Raw genomic sequence first — 21,043 nt, forward strand, 5'->3', positions numbered from 1 at the left:
AAGGCATCTTATCTAAACTTTTTGAAGAAAAACTTAAAAACGTTAATTAAGTATGAAAACTATTTTCTTCGATTTTTCTGAAGTTATTATCGCATTCTATGGGTTTTTTTATTATCATTTACTTATATCGAAAGTGCCAAACATTGTACCCTAACTTATTCATTTAATAAAAAACCAACCGTGACATGGTATACATAGAATATGGATTATTAGTCATCTTTTTACAATCGAAGCATCTTTATAATCAAGCCTAAAAATGTAAGTGTGTCCATAGATAATTTTGGAATATATCGAATCGAAGGTTTCCCCTATGAAGGCCTAACAAAACTGGTTTTAATCTTATAGTTTTTATTTTAATATTCGTTGAAAATTGCCTATATTACGAAGCTATGCGGGATTTTTCAGTATGGCTGACAACCTGTTCCAATTATCGGATATTAATGGTTTTGCCCCTAGAGGCTTCTGAAAGGGGGGAGGGGGGAAGTCTCTTACTCACATTCAATTTTAGATTTTAAAGAAAAAATGGGTGGGAGCGTTTCTTTTGGATGGGTGGTGACACCCTTTACCAAAATAGTTATAAACCTTCCCAGGATCTATGAGAAGCTACACTGTAAAGGAGAACCATATCGGTTCATCGGCAAGATCCTTCAATATAGATAGACAGGCATCATGTTACTTTAATATAATGGTTTCTAAAAATTACGTTGTCTATCTTGAATAGTTAAAATTACGTTATTTATAGAGCTGGTTCGCTTCCGCCAGAAATCAGAGAGGAATGGGACATTAAGCTGTTTATTACACTAGTCCCCAAAGTTTAATGATAACGTTTTCTTATTGCTTGGCTAAACTTTAAGACTTTAATTAAATTTTGATTGGCTGGTTCATTAAGTTGAGTGTCCAAATGATTCAATCATTAATTATAATCTACAGAAGGAGTTATTTTGTGTATCATCATTGGGGATGTACATCAATTTATCGTCCATTGTCTTATCCCTTTAGATTCCTGGCAAAGAAAAAATAATAATATATTCATTTGACCAATCTTATTTATTTGTTTTATATTGATAACTTGTTATACTACATTTATTATATTTATTTAGTATCGATTTATTCTAAGAGGAGGGGACCTAGACATTTGGTCTTAGTTAACTAAAGAAACCTGAAGCAGTAAATAGTGCCTAATAAAAAATGACGTCATACAATACAAATGACCAATGATAGGCCATTATACATTTTAATTTACCAATGGTAAAATAAGGATAAAGGGGTCTACGTGGACAAGACAATGGCCGATAAATTGATATAACATCTCCAATGGTGATACACAAAAATTCAATAGTTGAAACGTTTAAACACTCAACTTAATAATCCAACCTATCAAAATTCAATAAAAGTCTCTTAAATTTGTTAAGCCAACAAATAAGAATTATAATAAAACTTTAGGGACTATAGGTTCTTATAGGTCTAGGGAAGGTTTATAACTATTTTGAGGGGAGGTTCGTGATTTTATCGGCTCCTATTTTATAGAAATCCGTCATTTTTTAGGCTTGCTATTTATTTTTATTAACTTATAGGTTGGCTTAACAGCTTTGGAAACTATTATTGAATTTTGATTGGTTGATTCATTAAGTTCAATGTCAAAACTACTAAATGTAATATACAAAAGGAGTTATTTTGTGTAGCATCATTGGGGATGTACATTAATTTTTGGTCATTGTCTTATCCCTTTAGATCCCTGCTATTTATAGATCTTAAGGTCAGGTTTCTATATTAGAACATGAACCAACCCATACTTTTAATATAAGATATAGATACATATACATTTATAGGAATGGAGGGGACACTGGGCTTTTTATTACACTAGTCCCAAAAGTTTTTATTATTTGGCTCAACAAATTTGGTGACTCTTACTGAATTTTGATTGGTTGGTTCATAAAGTTTAGTATCAAAACGTTTCAACCAGTAATTGTAATCCACGAAAAGGGGACTAGTTTTCTGTATCATCATTGGGGATGTACACTCTGTCTGTCCGACCATGAATCTCAGCTGCTATTCAAGATGTATACATAATTATTTGTTATGAAACACCCTGTTCATGAATATTTATTTGTAGATTGATGTGTAAACAATATTTGCAACCAAAAAATATTTTTTCTTCTTATTTTTTAGTAGGGTGGCTCATGGATCTAAAGGGATAAGACAATGGCCGATAAATTCATGTACAACATCCCCAATAATGATACACAAAATTAACCCTTCTGTAGATTACAATGAGTGGGTGAAACGTTTAAATCAACCAATCAAAATTAAAAGACGTTAAGCCAACGTAATTATAAAACTTTGGGGACTAGTGTAATAAACAGCCAGGTAATAATGGAATGTTAATTATACTAGTACCCAAAGTTGTATTAAAATTGAGCTGGATCTTTAAATCATTTTAGTGGTGAGCCAGATCGGGTGCGCCGAATTTCCACCAATCACAGCGCGACGTTTCATAAAATGCTGTGCTCTCATTTGGTGGAAAGTTGGCTCACCCCGATCTGGCTCACCACTAAAATGATTTAAAGATCCAGCATTGGTAAATTTTGGACACTGCTAGCTTGAACTAACCAACCAAAAGATTTTAAACTGACGAATGAGAATGAAACTTTGGGTACCAAGTATAATGTACAATCCATTGTCCTCTCCCTGCCATGGTATTATAAGTAGATTAAGTACACTATGGTTAATTAAACAAACATTGAACCAACAAGTAAGACAACATCCATAAGTACCGAAGCACATCTGAGCTGGATCTTTAAATCATTTCAATGGTGCGCCTCGCCAAATCGGGGTGAGCCAACTTTCCATAAATAAGAGCACATCATTTTACGCGCTTTGATTGGCTGAAATTCGGCGCACCCCGATTTGGCGCACCATTGAAATGATTTAAAGATCCAGCTCTGGTATCTAAAGGGATAGGACAATGGCCGATAATGTATCCCCAATCATTATATACAAAATTATTCCTTCTGTGGAATTAATGGTTTAAACGTATAAACACTCAACTTAATAAACCAACCAATCAAAATTAACTAAAAGTCCCCAAAGTTGATGAGCAAACGAATAAGAAAAGGTTAATATAAAACTTTGGGGACTAGTGTAATAAATTGTTGATTATCCTCTCTCTCTCTGAAAGCACATAAAAGTTTTATAAGAAAGTTTTCTTATTTTTTGGCTTAACAACTTTTGTGGCTTTAATTGAATTTTGATTGATTGGTTCATTAAGTTGAGTGTCCAATTGTTTCAAAAATCTACAGAAGGGATAATTCTGTGTATCATCATTTGGGATGTACATCAATTTATAGGCCATTGTCTTATCCCTTTAGATCCTTGGAGAGACGGACGGCGGACATACGGACGGACAGACGGACGGACGGACATATTGAGTTATAGAGAAGCTTTGCTCCCAAAGATATGATAATTTGATTAAACAATGCATTATTATGCAACAAGGGACCTAAAGGGATAAGACAATGGCCGATAATTTTATATACATTAGATCTTTTCATGAAAATACACTTTTCGAATTTTAGTCTTCTGCTAACCTAAAAAGTTACTTTAGGAGCCTAGAAATACATGTACAAAATTTCAGCTCTCTATCTCTACTGGCGACCTAGCGCCAGGCATGTAAAATATCAACAGATAACGGTAGCACGGCGGTTTTAACAATATCTCAGCAATGTGTAGGTTTTGAGCTCTTCTGCATATTTCAATTTAAACACATAAGGACAAAGGTATATTATCCCAAAAGTCTTTTGTCAAAGTCTACTCTACACCTAGCGCCAGTCAGTTTTCTAAAATCATGCATTTTATACCTGTGAAAATAGAAATCGCCAGCGCTAGGTGTAGAGTAGACTTTGACAAAAGATTTTTGGGATGTTATATCTTTGGCCTTATGAGTTTAAATTAAAATATGCAGAACACCTAAATTCATCTTCCAAGCCATTCTCTAAGCATTTTAATTTTTTTATAAAATAACGGGATTTCAAAACTGCCCTTTGAAAAGGCCTAAAAAATATCTTTTTTTGTCACTTTTTTCACTGCTTATAGTTACAACTTATTAAGATATTATGCTCAGTTAAAAAAAAATCGGCGCCTCCAGCACCAAAACCGGCAAAAACTGGCAGTTAAACTTCTGTGCCCCTACTTGCCCCCCTCTTTGGCCAACAGTAGTTATCTCAAGAAGTAAAAGAGATATCACACAGAAAGAAAACTTTTTAAATAAAACTTAACAAAGTAACCATTACAGATTTCATTTTGGGACTTTCCTTCTAGGTTCTTGTGGAGCAAAAGACCCCCCAAAACACTAAAAATATGAGTTCTGAGCTTATTTTTAAAGAGATCAACCTGATTTTTTTGAAAACTTTGTTAACATAATGAAACTCAGTAACATTTACAGATTTCATTTTGGGACTTTCCTTCTAGGGGCTTGTTTGGCAAAAGACCACCAAAAACTAAAAATATGAGTTCTGGACTTATTTTTAAAGATATCAACAAAATTTTTTTGAGAAAACTTTTTTCACATAACCAAACTCAGCAACCTATACAGATTTCATTTTGGGACTTTCCTTCCAGGAGCTAGTGGAACAAAAAAAGTTCTGAGCTTTTTTTTATAGATATCAACCTGATTTTTTTTAAAGAAAACTTTTTAAATAAAACTGAACTCAGTAACCATTACAAATTTCATTTTGGACTTTTCTTTGAGGGGCTAGTGGACCAAAAGACCTCCCAAGACACAAAAAAATATGAGTTCTGAGCTTATATTTAAAAATATCAACCTGAGTTGGATCTTTAAATCGTTTTAGTGGTGCGCCAGATCGGGGCGATCCAGAGGTGGTGATTATAATAAAACAATATATAATTTATTTTAAAAATAACTATAAAAATGTTTTCACAATAGTTTTGCAATAAAATATTAAAGTAATTAAAAAAAATATTTATTTATTAAATATGATTTACCTCGATTTGGCGCGGCAATGCCACTCGCTGAGGACTATTGTCGCGCCAGTACCGCGCCACTGGCCGCGCCAAATTGCCCATGCCATTTCGATTTAAAGATTGATGTTATTAATCTGATGGTGCGCTGAAATGAATCAACCTGGTTCAGCGCACCTATAAACGATTTAAAGATCCAGCTCTGATTTTTCTAAAGAAAACTTTTTTAACATAACCAAACTCAGTAATGTTTACAGATTGTTGTAGAGCAAAAGACCCCCCACATATTTTAGTGTTTTGGAGGGTCTTTTGCTCCACGAGCCCCTAGAAGGAAAGTCCCAAAATTAAATATGTAATGGGTACTTAGTACAGTTATGTTCAAAAAGTTTTCATAAAAAAATCAGCTCAATATCTCTAAAAATAAGCTCAGAACTCATATTTTTTTGTTTTGGGGTTCTTTTGTCCCACCTGCCCCTAGAAGGAATAAAAGTGTTGGGGGGGTCTTTTGCTCCACAAGCCCCTAGAAGGAAAGTCCCAAAATTAAATCTGTAATGGTTTCTGAGTTCAGTTATGTTCAAAAAGTTTTCATTTAAAAATCAGCTCAATATCTCTAAAAATAAGCTCAGAACTCATATTTTTATTGTTTTTGGAGTCTTTTGTCCCACTAGCCCCTAGAAGGAAAGTCCCAAAATGAAATCTGTAAATGTTACTGAGTTTGTTTATGTTAACAAAGTTTTCAACAAAAAAATCAGGTTGATATCTTTATATATCAGCTCAGAATTCATATTTTTTTGTTTTTGGGGGTCTTTTGCTCTACAAGCCCCTCAAAGCAAAGTCCAAAATGAAATGTGTAAACATTACTGAGTTTAGTTTTATTTAAAAAGTTTTCTTTAAAAAAATCAGGTTGATATCTTTGTTTTGGGGGGTCTTTTGCTCCACTAGCTCCTGGAAGGAAAGTCCCAAAATGAAATCTGTATAGGTTGCTGAGTTTGGTTATGTGAAAAAAGTTTTCCCAAAAAAATTTTGTTGATATCTTTAAAAATAAGTCCAGAACTCATATTTTTAGTTTTTGGTGGTCTTTTGCCAAACAAGCCCCTAGAAGGAAAGTCCCAAAATGAAATATGTAAATGTTACTGAGTTTCATTATGTTAACAAAGTTTTCAAAAAAAACAGGTTGATCTCTTTAAAAATAAGCTCAGAACTCATATTTTTAGTGTTTTGGGGGGTCTTTTGCTCCACAAGAACCTAGAAGGAAAGTCCCAAAATGAAATCTGTAATGGTTACTTTGTTAAGTTTTATTTAAAAAGTTTTCTTTCTGTGTGATATCTCTTTTACTTCTTGAGATAACTACTGTTGGCCAAAGAGGGGGGCAAGTAGGGGCACAGAAGTTTAACTGCCAGTTGTTGCCGGTTTTGGTGCTGGAGGCGCCGATTTTTTTTTAACTGAGCATAATATCTTAATAAGTTGTAACTATAAGCAGTGAAAAAAGTGACAAAAAAAGATATTTTTTAGGCCTTTTCAAAGGGCGGTTTTGAAATCCCGTTATTTCATAAAAAAAATTAAAATGCTTAGAGAATGGCTTGGAAGATGAATTTAGGTGTTCTGCATATTTTAATTTAAACTCATAAGGCCAAAGATATAATATCCCAAAAATCTTTTGTCAAAGTCTACTCTACACCTAGCGCTGGCGATTTCTATTTTCACAGGTATAAAATGCATGATTTTAGAAAACTGACTGGCGCTAGGTGTAGAGTAGACTTTGACAAAAGATTTTTGGGATAATATACCTTTGTCCTTATGTGTTTAAATTGAAATATGCAGAAGAGCTCAAAACCTGCACATTACTGAGATATTGTTAAAACCGCCGTGCTACCGTTATCTGTTGATATTTTACATGCCTGGCGCTAGGTCGCCAGTAGAGATAGAGAGCTGAAATTTTGTACATGTATTTCTAGGCTCCTAAAGTAACTTTTTAGGTTAGCAGAAGACTAAAATTCGAAAAAGTGTATTTTCATGAAAAGATCTAATATACATCCCCAATGATTATACACAAAATTACCCCTACTGTAGATTAAAATTAGTGGTTAAAACGTATGAACACTCATCTTAATGTACCAACAGTTCACTACAGTCCCCAAAGTTGTTAAGTCAGCGGACGAAGCCCAAAATACATAACTTTTGCACCACGTCGTCTTCCTGTGACGTCATAAAATGAGGGAGATGAGAGGAGAAGTGGGAAAGAAAATCCCTAAAAAAGAGATGGAGAATATGACGTCACAGGAAGACGACGTGGTGCAAAAGTTATGTATTTTGGGATTCGTCAGTCAGCGAATAAGAAAACGTTATTATAAATCTTTGGGGACTAGTGTAATAAACAGCCCATTGTCCCCTCTCTCTCTCTGTTATGCAATACCCAGAGATAAAACAATAATAGTTATTTCTCGCATCGTATTATAAACAGCTTTCCGCGGATATAGAATGTAAAATTATAAGATTAAAACAAGTTTTTTTAGCCCCGAGATGCCGAAGGCACTGGCTAAAAAAAAGCTGGTTTTAATGATTGTACATTTTTATGTTCGTAGAAAGCTGGATATAATACGATGCTAGACATAGTTTTTTCGTATGGATGAGAACCGGTTCCTATCCACCGGATTCGAATGAATACGAGAATAATATTTATCCCCCCCCCCCCCGCCCCCTACTTTATGGTAAATAGAATCAGTAAGGAAGAGGATATTGAAATTATAATCGTACCCAAAGTTTTATAACCACGTTGTTTTATTCATTGTCTCAAAAACTTTGGGTTCTTATATTGAATTTTGATTGGTAGATTCAAAATAAACTGTGTCCAAACTTTTAAACCAATAATTTGTTATAGGTGCAGGGTTTGGGATCCCCCCCCACCCAATGTTTTCCTATAACATTTTTTGAGTACCCAACATTTAAAGTGCCGCTAGGTCCTCAAAATTTCATCCTTGTTTTTTTTTAAATTAATGTTTCATTTTATTTTTAGACGTTGAACTCAATTTCTGCCGAGAAAAATTCAACTATAATCTTCCCTCTGCCCATTGGTAATGAGATAGATAGATAGATAGATAGATAGATAGATAGATAGATAGATAGATAGATAGATAGATAGATAGATAGATAGATAGATAGATAGATAGATAGATAGATAGATAGATAGATAGATAGATAGATAGATAGATAGATAGATAGATAGATAGATAGATAGATAGATAGATAGATAGATAGATAGATAGATAGATTGATAGATAGATAGATAGATAGATAGATAGATAGATAGATAGATAGATAGATAGATAGATAGATAGATAGATAGATAGATAGATAGATAGATAGATAGATAGATAGATAGATAGATAGATAGATAGATAGATAGATAGATAGATAGATAGATAGATAGATAGATAGATAGATAGATAGATAGATAGATAGATAGATAGATAGATAGATAGATAGATAGATAGATAGATAGATAGATAGATAGATAGATAGATAGATAGATAGATAGATAGATAGATAGATAGATAGATAGATAGATAGATAGATAGATAGATAGATAGATAGATAGATAGATAGATAGATAGATAGATAGATAGATAGATAGATAGATAGATAGATAGATAGATAGATAGATAGATAGATAGATAGATAGATAGATAGATAGATAGATAGATAGATAGATAGATAGATAGATAGATAGATAGATAGATAGATAGATAGATAGATAGATAGATAGATAGATAGATAGATAGATAGATAGATAGATAGATAGATAGATAGATAGATAGATAGATAGATAGATAGATAGATAGATAGATAGATAGATACATAGATAGATAGATACATAGATAGATACACCGATATAAAGATAGATAGATAGATAGATAGATAGTAGCAATTAAGTAATTATCTCATGATGAGAATAGCGTTAATTTTGTTAATTATTGCTGACATATTTTAGGATAGGGATGTATTGTCGTTATTTATGCATCACTGGACCTTTAGATTAAACCTTGACCCCCCCCCCCCTCAACCTTTTCCCCTATTCTGTATTAAAAATATGGAAAGAGGGGGTGGGGTAGGGTTTATATTCAAATATTAGATTTTACCCAGGGATCTAAATGGATAAGACAATGGCCGATAAATTCATGTACATCCCCACTGATGATACACAGAATTATCCCTTCTGTAGATTACAATTAGTGGTTGAAACGTTAGGACACTCAACTAAATTATACTACCCATTAAAATTAATAAAAGTCTCTTAAAGTCAAGGTTTAAAGTACGTTAATACAAAACTTTGGGGACTAAACTAACAAGTAGCTGGATGTCCCCTCCCTCCCTGAATTTTACCTCTCTTTTTCTCATCTCTTATTAACAAATGTTACACACATAAAAAAAGCACACAAAACCGACACAAATTTGACATTTTCAAAAAAATTGCGCATATGCTTAGTGCCCATGAAAAAGGGGATAAATGGAGAAGTAGTTTGTGCTTGTATTGTGTAAAATCTGTGAGTTGGCTTCAGTCGAAAGTGATTATTAAGTCTAACTGTTCTTAATATTGACAAAACGCAAAGTATAATTAAACGCATATTTAAAAACAATTAGACTTAATAATTCTTTTCGACTGAAGCCAACTCACAGATTTTATGCAATACAAGCACAAACTACTTATCCCTTTATAAAATTTTGGCTTAAGTATCCTAAATGATGTCATATTAGATTAGTCATTATTCTAATATTATGTCATTTGGGTTTTACTCTAATGCTGTGCATATTTGATAGTTTAATAGATAGGATATTACTTTAATTAACAACAAACCCTTTAATTTAATACCATTGTCTGGAAGTCCTAACTGTTCATAATAATAAGTTCATTAGTGCCAAATGCTTGACATAGCAGCATTAGTAACTATTGTTAAAGGCTATAGTATAACACAGCAATGTCTAGGCTTGAACCTGACATCTTTCTGACAGCCAGCAAAAACATTATCATTTACGCTAAAGTTCTTAATAGATAGGGTAATAGGTTAAATAACAACTAATTATTTAATTTAATAATTGTCTTAAAGTCTGAATTGTGCTTTAGTTGGCAACAAGCTGGCATTTACTCTAACCCTGTGGGTATTTATTACTCCTGAAATACCATCAGTAGTAACAAGTAACAGTGGAATTTGATCCACTGACAAGAGTTCTAGGATTTATTGTAACCGGTTCCTACCCCATCTCTACCCCACTTTCGCTTTCATTACAAAATTCTTCCATCCAAACTTAACAACGCTACTCAATAATATAGCTTACCAAATTTATACATAAGCTGACGTTAAAATGGGAAATACATATCATTCATTATGAAAATAATATATACAAGTGCGTCTGTTGATAAAAAGAGAAAGACGCAATCGCTCATTTAGCTCTTTATTTTTAATTTTTTAAGTTTAAAAATATCGTTTTCGGCTATTCCTTGGCCAATTTAGGCTTTTAATTATATCCTGGCCGACACAAATTTAGATCCGTTGACTAATCAAAAATCGGTTCAGTTAGAGGGATACCCAACGTCTCATTTTATTGCTCCCCAAAGTCTTATAAATACGTTGCAATTATATACAAAACCATAAATTGAGTTTAACAAAAGGAGTACTACACATTTAAATCACGCCCCCACCGCGTGGTTTAGTTTGGCATTATTTTGTTAACAACCCAAGTAACAGCTCTAGCATTGCACACTATGTTCTGGACTACATGGATATTATTATCTAGAGATTCTTGCATACCCTGATAAAATGTTTTTCTAAACTGCTTTAAATAACGATACCCCTTACTACAAACCTCATCCATAACCAACACCATGGAGGAACATATTGACCAATATCTGAGGACTTTTTTTACGAGCAACTTAAATTGACAACAAAAATTCCCCTGTCAATATCCACATAGTCTTGCTAATGCCACAGGAAGAAATGTATAATCCAGAAAACTACCTTGTACAAGTGGTGAAGTTTCTTTTCATCTACTAGCAAATTGCTTTCTGTTCTTTTTTATGAAATTGGCTTTGTTATTATTTTCAACGCTATTAGCTGATTTCAAAGACCGAATACAAAGTTGCGACATGGTATCTGCTCTGTGGCAGAGGATTTGATTCAGAGAGGGAGCGGACAATGGGCTGTTTATTACACTAGTCTCCAAAGTTCTATAATAACATTGTCCTATTCATTGGCTTTGGGGAATTTTATTGAATTTGTTTGGTTGAGTTTACAAACGTTTCAAGCACTAATTTTAATCACTAGAAGGAGTAATTTATGTATTAACATTTGGGATGCTAATTAATTTATCGGCCATTATCTTATCCCTTAAAATCCCTGATTAGATAGGTTGTGTGAGTCTTTACTTATATACAGAGAAAGAGAACATGTAAATGGGCAAGCACTAAGAATACTGATTACACACACTCACACACACACATATACATATATACAACCACACAAACACACAAACACACATACACACACACACACACACATATATAAACACACACACACACATATTATCTTCATAAACCCACTCACTGAAGATGTTTTTTTTATATAAATGTAGATTTTTAGTAGCGAAGCTACTCTAAAATTCATTTAATCTTAAGGGACGCTTCGGGTTCTAGATCTCTCCAGGCACTTTGCTGTGTAAAGCTGTGTCCATTCGCCTGATAGGCAACCAAACCATTGATTGCACAACCTTTATCTGTGAGTCCTAACTATGCATGGTATTTATAATTAGTTGCACCTGGTTTTAGTTGCTTTTTTAGACGTTGGATTTTAGATTAAATTGTTTATTGTAATGGCTAGAGTAGAATTGCAGCAGAAAATTGTAAGAAAAGTTTTTTGTTCTAAAAATAGAAATCTAATTTTTATGAAAATAACTTTCTTTATACATATTTGTGGCAGGGAAGGAGGAGACATTGCGGTGTTTATTACACTAGTCTCCAAAGAGTAACAACTTTGGTGAATTTAGGTTAGTTTAATTAAGTTGAGTGTCCAAACCTTTCAACCACTAATTGTAATCTACAGAAATGTGGTAATTTTGTGTATCATCAGTGTATCAATGGTTGATATATTGATAGATGCATCTATAGAAAACATTGATAGATACATTGATAGATACATTGATAGATATAATGATAGATACATTGATAGATACATTGATAGATACATTAATATAGACATCGATAGATACAATGATAGGTATATTGATAAATACATTGATAAATACATTGATAGATCCGTTGAAAGATACATTGATAGATACCTTGATAGATACATTGATAGATACATTAATAGATACATTGATAGATACATCGATAGATACATTGATAGATACACTGATAGGTACATTGATAGAAACATTGATAGATACATTGATAGATACATTGATAGATACATTGATATAGACATCGATAGATACAATGATAGGTATATTAATAAATACATTGATAGATACATTGATAGATACATTGATAGATACATTGATAGATACATTGACAGATACATTGATAGATACTTTTATAGATACACCAATAGATACATAGATAGATATATTGATAAATACATAAATAGATACATTGATAGATACATTTATAGATCCGTTGATAGATACATTGATAGATACATTGATAGATACATTGATAGATACATCGATAGATACATTGTTAGATACACTGATAGATACATTGATAGATACATTGATATATACATTGATAGATACATTGATAGATACATTAATATAGACATCGATAGATACAATGATAGGTATATTAATAAATACATTGATAGATACATTGATAGATACATTTATAGATACATTGATAGATACATTGATAGATACATTGATAGATCCGTTGGTAGATACATTGATAGATACATCGATAGATACATCGATAGATACATCGATAGATACATCAATAGATACATTGACAGATACATTGATAGATACATTAATAGATACATCGATAGATACATCAATAGATACATTGACAGATACATTGATAGATACTTTTATAGATACACCAATAGATACATAGATAGATATATTGATAAATACATAAATAGATACATTGATAGATACATTTATAGTTACATCAATAGATATATCATAGATACATTGATAGATACATTGATAGATACATCTATAGATACATTGATAGATACATAAATAGATACATTAATAGATATTGACATAGACATTGGGCTATTTATTACACTAGTCTCCAAAGAGTAACAACTTTGGTGAATTTAGGTTAGTTTAATTAAGTTGAGTGTCCAAACCTTTCAACCACTAATTTTAATCTACAGAAATGTGGTAATTTTGTGTATTATCAGTGTATCAATGGTTGATATATTGATAGATACATCTATAGAAAACATTGATAGATACATTGATAGATACATTGATAGATATATTGATAGATACATTGATAGATACATTGATAGATACATTAATATAGACATCGATAGATACAATGATAGGTATATTGATAAATACATTGATAAATACATTGATAGATACATTGATAGATACATTGATAGATCCGTTGATAGATAAATTGATAGATACATTGATAGATACATTGATTGATACTTTGAAAGATACATTGATAGATATCTTGATAGATACATTGATAGATACATTGATAGATACAACGATAGATACATCTATAGATACATCGATAGATACATCGATAGATACATCGATAGCTACATCAATAGATACATTGACAGATACATTGATAGATACATTGATAGATACATTGATAGATACATTGATAGATACATTGATAGATACATTGATAGATACATTGTTAGATACATTGATAGATACATAAATAGATACATTGATAGCTACATCAATAGATACATTGACAGATACATTGATAGATACATTGATAGATACACCAATAGATACATAGATAGATACATCAATAGATACATTGATAGTTACATCAATAGATATATCATAGATACATTGATAGATACATTGATAAATACATCGATAGATACATTGATAGATACATTGATAGATACATAAATAGATACATTAATAGATACATTAATAGATAAATTGATAGATATATTGATAGATACATTGATAGATACATTGATAGATACATTAATATAGACATCGATAGATACAATGATAGGTATATTGATAAATACATTGATAGATCCGTTGAAAGATACATTGATAGATACCTTGATAGATATAATGATAGATACATTGATAGATACATTGATAGATACATTAATATAGACATCGATAGATACAATGATAGGTATATTGATAAATACATTGATAAATACATTGATAGATCCGTTGAAAGATACATTGATAGATACCTTGATAGATACAATGATAGATACATTAATAGATACATTGATAGATACATCGATAGATGCATTGATAGATACACTGATAGGTACATTGATAGAAACATTGATAGATACATTGATAGATACATTGATAGATACATTGATAGATACATTGATATAGACATCGATAGATACAATGATAGGTATATTAATAAATACATTGATAGATACATTGATAGATACATTGATAGATACATTAATAGATACATTGATAGATACATTGATAGATACATTGATAGATCCGTTGATAGATACATTGATAGATACATTGATAGATACATTGATAGATACATCGATAGATACATTGATAGATACACTGATAGATACATTGATAGATACATTGATATATACATTGATAGATACATTGATAGATACATTAATATAGACATCGATAGATACAATGATAGGTATATTAATAAATACATTGATAGATACATTGATAGATACATTTATAGATACATTGATAGATACATTGATAGATACATTGATAGATCCGTTGATAGATACATTGATAGATACATCGATAGATACATCAATAGATACATTGACAGATACATTGATAGATACATTAATAGATACATCGATAGATACATCAATAGATACATTGACAGATACATTGATAGATACTTTTATAGATACACCAATAGATACATAGATAGATATATTGATAAATACATAAATAGATACATTGATAGATACATTTATAGTTACATCAATAGATATATCATAGATACATTGATAGATACATTGATAGATACATCTATAGATACATTGATAGATACATAAATAGATACATTAATAGATATTGACATAGACATTGGGCTATTTATTACACTAGTCTCCAAAGAGTAACAACTTTGGTGAATTTAGGTTAGTTTAATTAAGTTGAGTGTCCAAACCTTTCAACCACTAATTTTAATCTACAGAAATGTGGTAATTTTGTGTATTATCAGTGTATCAATGGTTGATATATTGATAGATACATCTATAGAAAATATTGATAGATACATTGATAGATACATTGATAGATATATTGATAGATACATTGATAGATACATTGATAGATACATTAATATAGACATCGATAGATACAATGATAGGTATATTGATAAATACATTGATAAATACATTGATAGATACATTGATAGATACATTGATGGATCCGTTGATAGATACATTGATAGATACATTGATAGATACATTGATTGATACTTTGAAAGATACATTGATAGATATCTTGATAGATACATTGATAGATACATTGATAGATACAACGATAGATACATCTATAGATACATCGATAGATACATTGATAGCTACATCAATAGATACATTGACAGATACATTGATAGATACATTGATAGATACATTGATAGATACATTGATAGATACATTGATAGATACATTGATAGATACATTGTTAGATACATTGATAGATACATAAATAGATACATTGATAGCTACATCAATAGATACATTGACAGATACATTGATAGATACATTGATAGATACACCAATAGATACATAGATAGATACATCAATAGATACATTGATAGTTACATCAATAGATATATCATAGATACATTGATAGATACATTGATAAATACATCGATAGATACATTGATAGATACATTTATAGATACATAAATAGATACATTAATAGATACATTAATAGATACGTTGTTAGATACATTGATAGATACATTGATAGATTCATAAATAGATACATTGATAAATACATTGATAGATACATTGATAGATTCATTGATAGATACATTGATAGATACATTGATAGATACATTGTTAGATACATTGATAGATACATAAATAGATACATTGATAGATACATCAATAGATACATTGATAGATACATCAATAGATACATCGATAGATACATCGATAGATACATTGATAGATACATCGATAGATACATCGATAGATACATCGATAGATACATTGATAGATACATTGATAGATACATTGATAGATACATTAATAGATACAAAGAATGATTGATAGATACATGGATAGAATGATTGATAGATAAATTAATAGAAACTTTGATAGATACATCGTCAGATACATCGAAAGAAACATTGATAGAAACATTGATAGATACATCGATAGATACATCAATATATACATCGCTAGATACATCAATAGATACATCGATAGATACATAGATAGAAAAAATGGAAAGTTTAATGAATTCTTATTTCAGATTTGATTACTCACTTGTTGAATGGTAAGGGACCAGAGAGGGCATCCTCAACAGAAAAGATAAAGCCAAAGGAAATTTTAGACATCAAGTTTTTTTTCAACAGCAATGCTACTCTATAATTTACTTTATCTGTTCGTCCGACCGTCCTTCTAGTGAGGAGATGTAAAAATAGATTGTGGAGGACATTGAATTTTAACAGAGTATATGTGATTTCTTGGCTGCAATTGGAGATAGATGACCCCAAAGTTTTATAATAACATTTTCTTAATCGTTGACTTAACAACTTAGGTATATGTTGAACTTTGATTGGTTGGTTCATTAAGTTGATTGTCCTAACGTTTCAACCACTAATTGTAATTTTTGAATGGGTAATTTTGTGCATCTCCGTTGGGGATGTATATCAATTTATCGGCCATTGTCTTATCCCTTTAGATCCCTGTTGTAAATATAAAATCACTTATACCCTGGATTGTGCTTGACTTTACGCTGATTCCCAAATTTTACATTCTAATGATCATCTATATATGCTAGTACAATTATTCAGGGAGGGAGGAGACATTGGGCTGTTTAATACACTAGTCCCCAAAGTTTTATAATAACGTTTTCTTATTCCTATACTTAACAACCCTGGGGATTTTTATTGAATTTTGATTGGTTGGTTTATTCAACCACCAATTTTTATCTACATGAAGGGGTAATTTTGTGTATCATTATTAATACCTGATATCCTGGATTGTAGTGCAAAGCATTCATGTGTGACTTCGATGGATGCAGTCATGTAGAACGCTTCTTGAGTGATTCAAAGGTAAGGTACCCGACACTTTACCAACAGGTACCCAAAATTTTACTAACAATTTCTACCATTTGTTGACTTTAAAACATTGGGTACTTTTCATTAAAACTTTATACAAAATAGCAGTGTCCAAATTTTTGCAAAAATAGTTTTAATCTACAGAAAGGGTGATTTTGTTTATTCTAATTAACCCTTACAGATCGGGGGGGGGGTCATATTGACCCCCCCCTCTAGTTTTTTCAATGTCATTTTTTTTGTAGGTAAGATGGAGAGCTGTGACTTCATGACTTTTTAAGTTTAGTAATTATGCGTCGGCAAGAGTTGATTTTATTAGGATATCTGGTCTGTGTCGGTCGTGGTGTCCGGTCAAAGTCGGTTGGGTAGCACCAAAATTTAAAAAAATTCTAAATACTTTTGTGTATAAGGTAGAAACCTATATTTTTTTTGGTGAATACTAAGATATCAATGACCTTATGAGAAAAGTGGTGTTATGACCGTTTGACCGCACCCTGACCGACTTTATGACCGATTTTTGTCCGGCTTTTACTACAGACATATATCCTGAATATCATGGCTTCTATTGCAGCTAGAGACCTAAAATCTTTTTTGGTAAATTCTTGAGGAACAATAAACAGATAAAAATATTAATTGGCGCCGCCAACCGCCGTTTTACCGCCGTAACCGCCGAAAATGGCGGTTTCCGTTATTTGCCGTTTTTCGGCGATGATCAGAAAAAGTAATTTTTTTGTTATGAAAAATAAAAGTTCGTCCTAAAATTTGGTCATCCTAGCTGCAAAATTGGCCGCTCTACAGCTGTTTTAAAATTTAGCGGCTGGCCGCTAAAAAGCGGCTAAGGAGCGGCCTGGCCGCTATGACTAGAAAAAGTTATTTTCTCTAAAAATACACATGAACCACCAGAAAAAAATTTTACGTCTTTATCTGTAACAGAAGCTGAGATAGAGGGGGGGGTCAATATGACCCCCCCCCCCGATCTATTAAGGTGGGAATTGGGGCCCGATCTGTAAGGGTTAAAAATGGCAAAATTTTGAATTATACAGGAAAGGCATTTATCTATGAATTCTAAATAGTTACAGGAATCCCCATGTCATGTTTGAGATAGGTAAAGAATATAAGAAAACCGAAAGAAAATTATTAAATTTTAACTACAAATAAAAATTTTGAGAATAGGTTTAAAAATTTTTTAAAAGTAACAGGATGTTTATCTTGACAATGGATCTCCCTAACCACCCAACCAATATGGTTCTCCTTTACAGTATAGCTTGACTTAGGTCCTGGGAAGGTTTATAACTATTTTGGGGAAAGTTGCAACCACCCTTACAAGAGAAAACGCCTCTAGAAAAATGACCCTCACAAAAAAATTTCTATTTAAAACTAAAATTAAAACAGGGATCGACCCCAACTCAAGTGCCCCTAGAGGCCTCTTTGGACGCAGCCACAAGTATTTAACATGAAAGCTATTTTTTAAAGATAAGATTTCCTTATTCATACACAGATTTAAATGACTATGTATGACTTAGGAAAGCCAACTTATAGGCTAGGCCTATTGTTTTTTACTCCATTTTTCAGTGTGGTTTCGAAACCGATTAATATCCGCTGGTTTTCAAAACAAGGTCCTAAGCCATACTGAAAAATTTTGTATAGCATCATATTACACACAATTTTCCACTAATATCATAAAGAAAATAATAAAATCAAAAACAGCTTTTTTTAGGCCGGGCCTTCAGCTATCAAAACTGGTTTTGATCTTATCATTTTATATTTTAATATCCGCGAAAAGCTGTTTCTTATCCGATGCGATAAATAAATGAACAAAAAAAATAAAGAAAGAAACTAAATTTGATGGTGAAACAAAAAGTCTGTCCTTTCTGTTATTATAAGGGAGGCTACTCTACAATTTGAAATGTCTGTCCGTCTGTCTAAAATATTTTTGAAGAAAACCAGATTTACTCGTCTCCAATATAAGGTAGACTGCTGAAATTGGACTGTCGGTCATTTATTTAACCCTTACAGATCGGGCCCCAATTCCCACCTTAATAGATCGGGGGGGGGGGTCATATTGACCCCCCCCTCTATCTCAGCTTCTGTTACAGATAAAGACGTAAAATTTTTTTCTGGTGGTTCATGTGTATTTTTAGAGAAAATAACTTTTTCTAGTCATAGCGGCCAGGCCGCTCCTTAGCCGCTTTTTAGCGGCCAGCCGCTAAATTTTAAAACAGCTGTAGAGCGGCCAATTTTGCAGCTAGGATGACCAAATTTTAGGACGAACTTTTATTTTTCATAACAAAAAAATTACTTTTTCTGATCATCGCCGAAAAACGGCAAATAACGGAAACCGCCATTTTCGGCGGTTACGGCGGTAAAACGGCGGTTGGCGGCGCCAATTAATATTTTTATCTGTTTATTGTTCCTCAAGAATTTACCAAAAAAAATTTTAGGTCTCTAGCTGCAATAGAAGCCATGATATTCAGGATATATGTCTGTAGTAAAAGCCGGACAAAAATCGGTCATAAAGTCGGTCAGGGTGCGGTCAAACGGTCATAACACCACTTTTCTCATAAGGTCATTGATATCTTAGTATTCACCAAAAAAAATATAGGTTTCTACCTTATACACAAAAGTATTTAGAATTTTTTTAAATTTTGGTGCTACCCAACCGACTTTGACCGGACACCACGACCGACACAGACCAGATATCCTAATAAAATCAACTCTTGCCGACGCATAATTACTAAACTTAAAAAGTCATGAAGTCACAGCTCTCCATCTTACCTACAAAAAAAATGACATTGAAAAAACTAGAGGGGGGGGTCAATATGACCCCCCCCCCGATCTGTAAGGGTTAAGAAGGTTTATTTTTAAAAGTTAGGCTAGGATATTGTCATTTTGGGTCATCTCAAAAAACGCTCAGAATACGCCTATCTCAAAAAACGCATATCTCATAAAATGCTTACTAACTATTTTTAAAAATATATATTAAATTTTAATATGCTGGTTCATAAAGTGTATAAACGTTTCAACCTATAATTGTGATCTAAAAAGTGGTAATTTTGTGTATCATCATTGGGTATGATATGTGATATATTCTTATTATTTGACATGATAATTGCTTGATTTCATCTAAATATCTATCTTGGGTTGAATAAAAATGTTTGTCGCTTTTTTGTAAGTCTGCCCCTTTTTAGGCGCATAATTTTGATATATAGGCAATTTTTGAGATAGGCAGAAATTGATATAGGTTTTTTTTGAGATTGGCATCATTTGAAATAGGCGTTTTTTGAGATGGACCATTTTTAGGCGCATATGAAGGAATGTGACATGAATCCCGCCCGCAAGAGTGATCTCAACAAATATATGAAAAAGGCATTTTTGATAAATAATTTGAATCTACAGGGCCGGGGTTGTCCAATAAAATGCATTTTTTTAGGGGTCATTGGACTATAATTACACGGGTATCCACGTTATCTTATTGGTTGGCACAAAGAAAACTTTGGGTACTTTTTAAAATTCTGTCTGGTTATAATTGTAATATAATCACTAAGGATCTGTAGTACTTTTCTTTAAACTGAAATACCATTGGAAAAAGCG

The 21,043-nt window shown here is 32.1% G+C and overlaps 1 protein-coding gene across 4 annotated transcripts in view; it reads left to right on the forward strand.

The window, feature by feature from the left end:
- LOC145306740 (band 7 protein AGAP004871-like) overlaps positions 1-21,043 on the forward strand; it is an 85,507-nt gene that overhangs the window by 58,681 nt on the left and 5,783 nt on the right. For 3 of the 4 annotated variants that reach the window (XM_080149027.1, XM_080149029.1, XM_080149030.1), the window contains 4 exons: positions 7,991-8,048; positions 16,645-16,713; positions 17,382-17,449; positions 20,753-20,818. In XM_080149027.1, the coding sequence (XP_080005153.1) occupies positions 7,991-8,048; positions 16,645-16,713; positions 17,382-17,449; positions 20,753-20,818 (261 nt within the window). The remainder of the gene's footprint in view (positions 1-7,990; positions 8,049-16,644; positions 16,714-17,381; positions 17,450-20,752; positions 20,819-21,043) is intronic. The other variant, XM_080149031.1, reaches the window with a different exon arrangement.

The sequence above is a fragment of the Acartia tonsa genome, chromosome 15 (assembly GCF_053477335.1).
Source record: "Acartia tonsa isolate MP-2025a chromosome 15, ASM5347733v1, whole genome shotgun sequence".
NCBI classification, from domain to species: Eukaryota; Metazoa; Arthropoda; class Copepoda; order Calanoida; family Acartiidae; genus Acartia; species Acartia tonsa.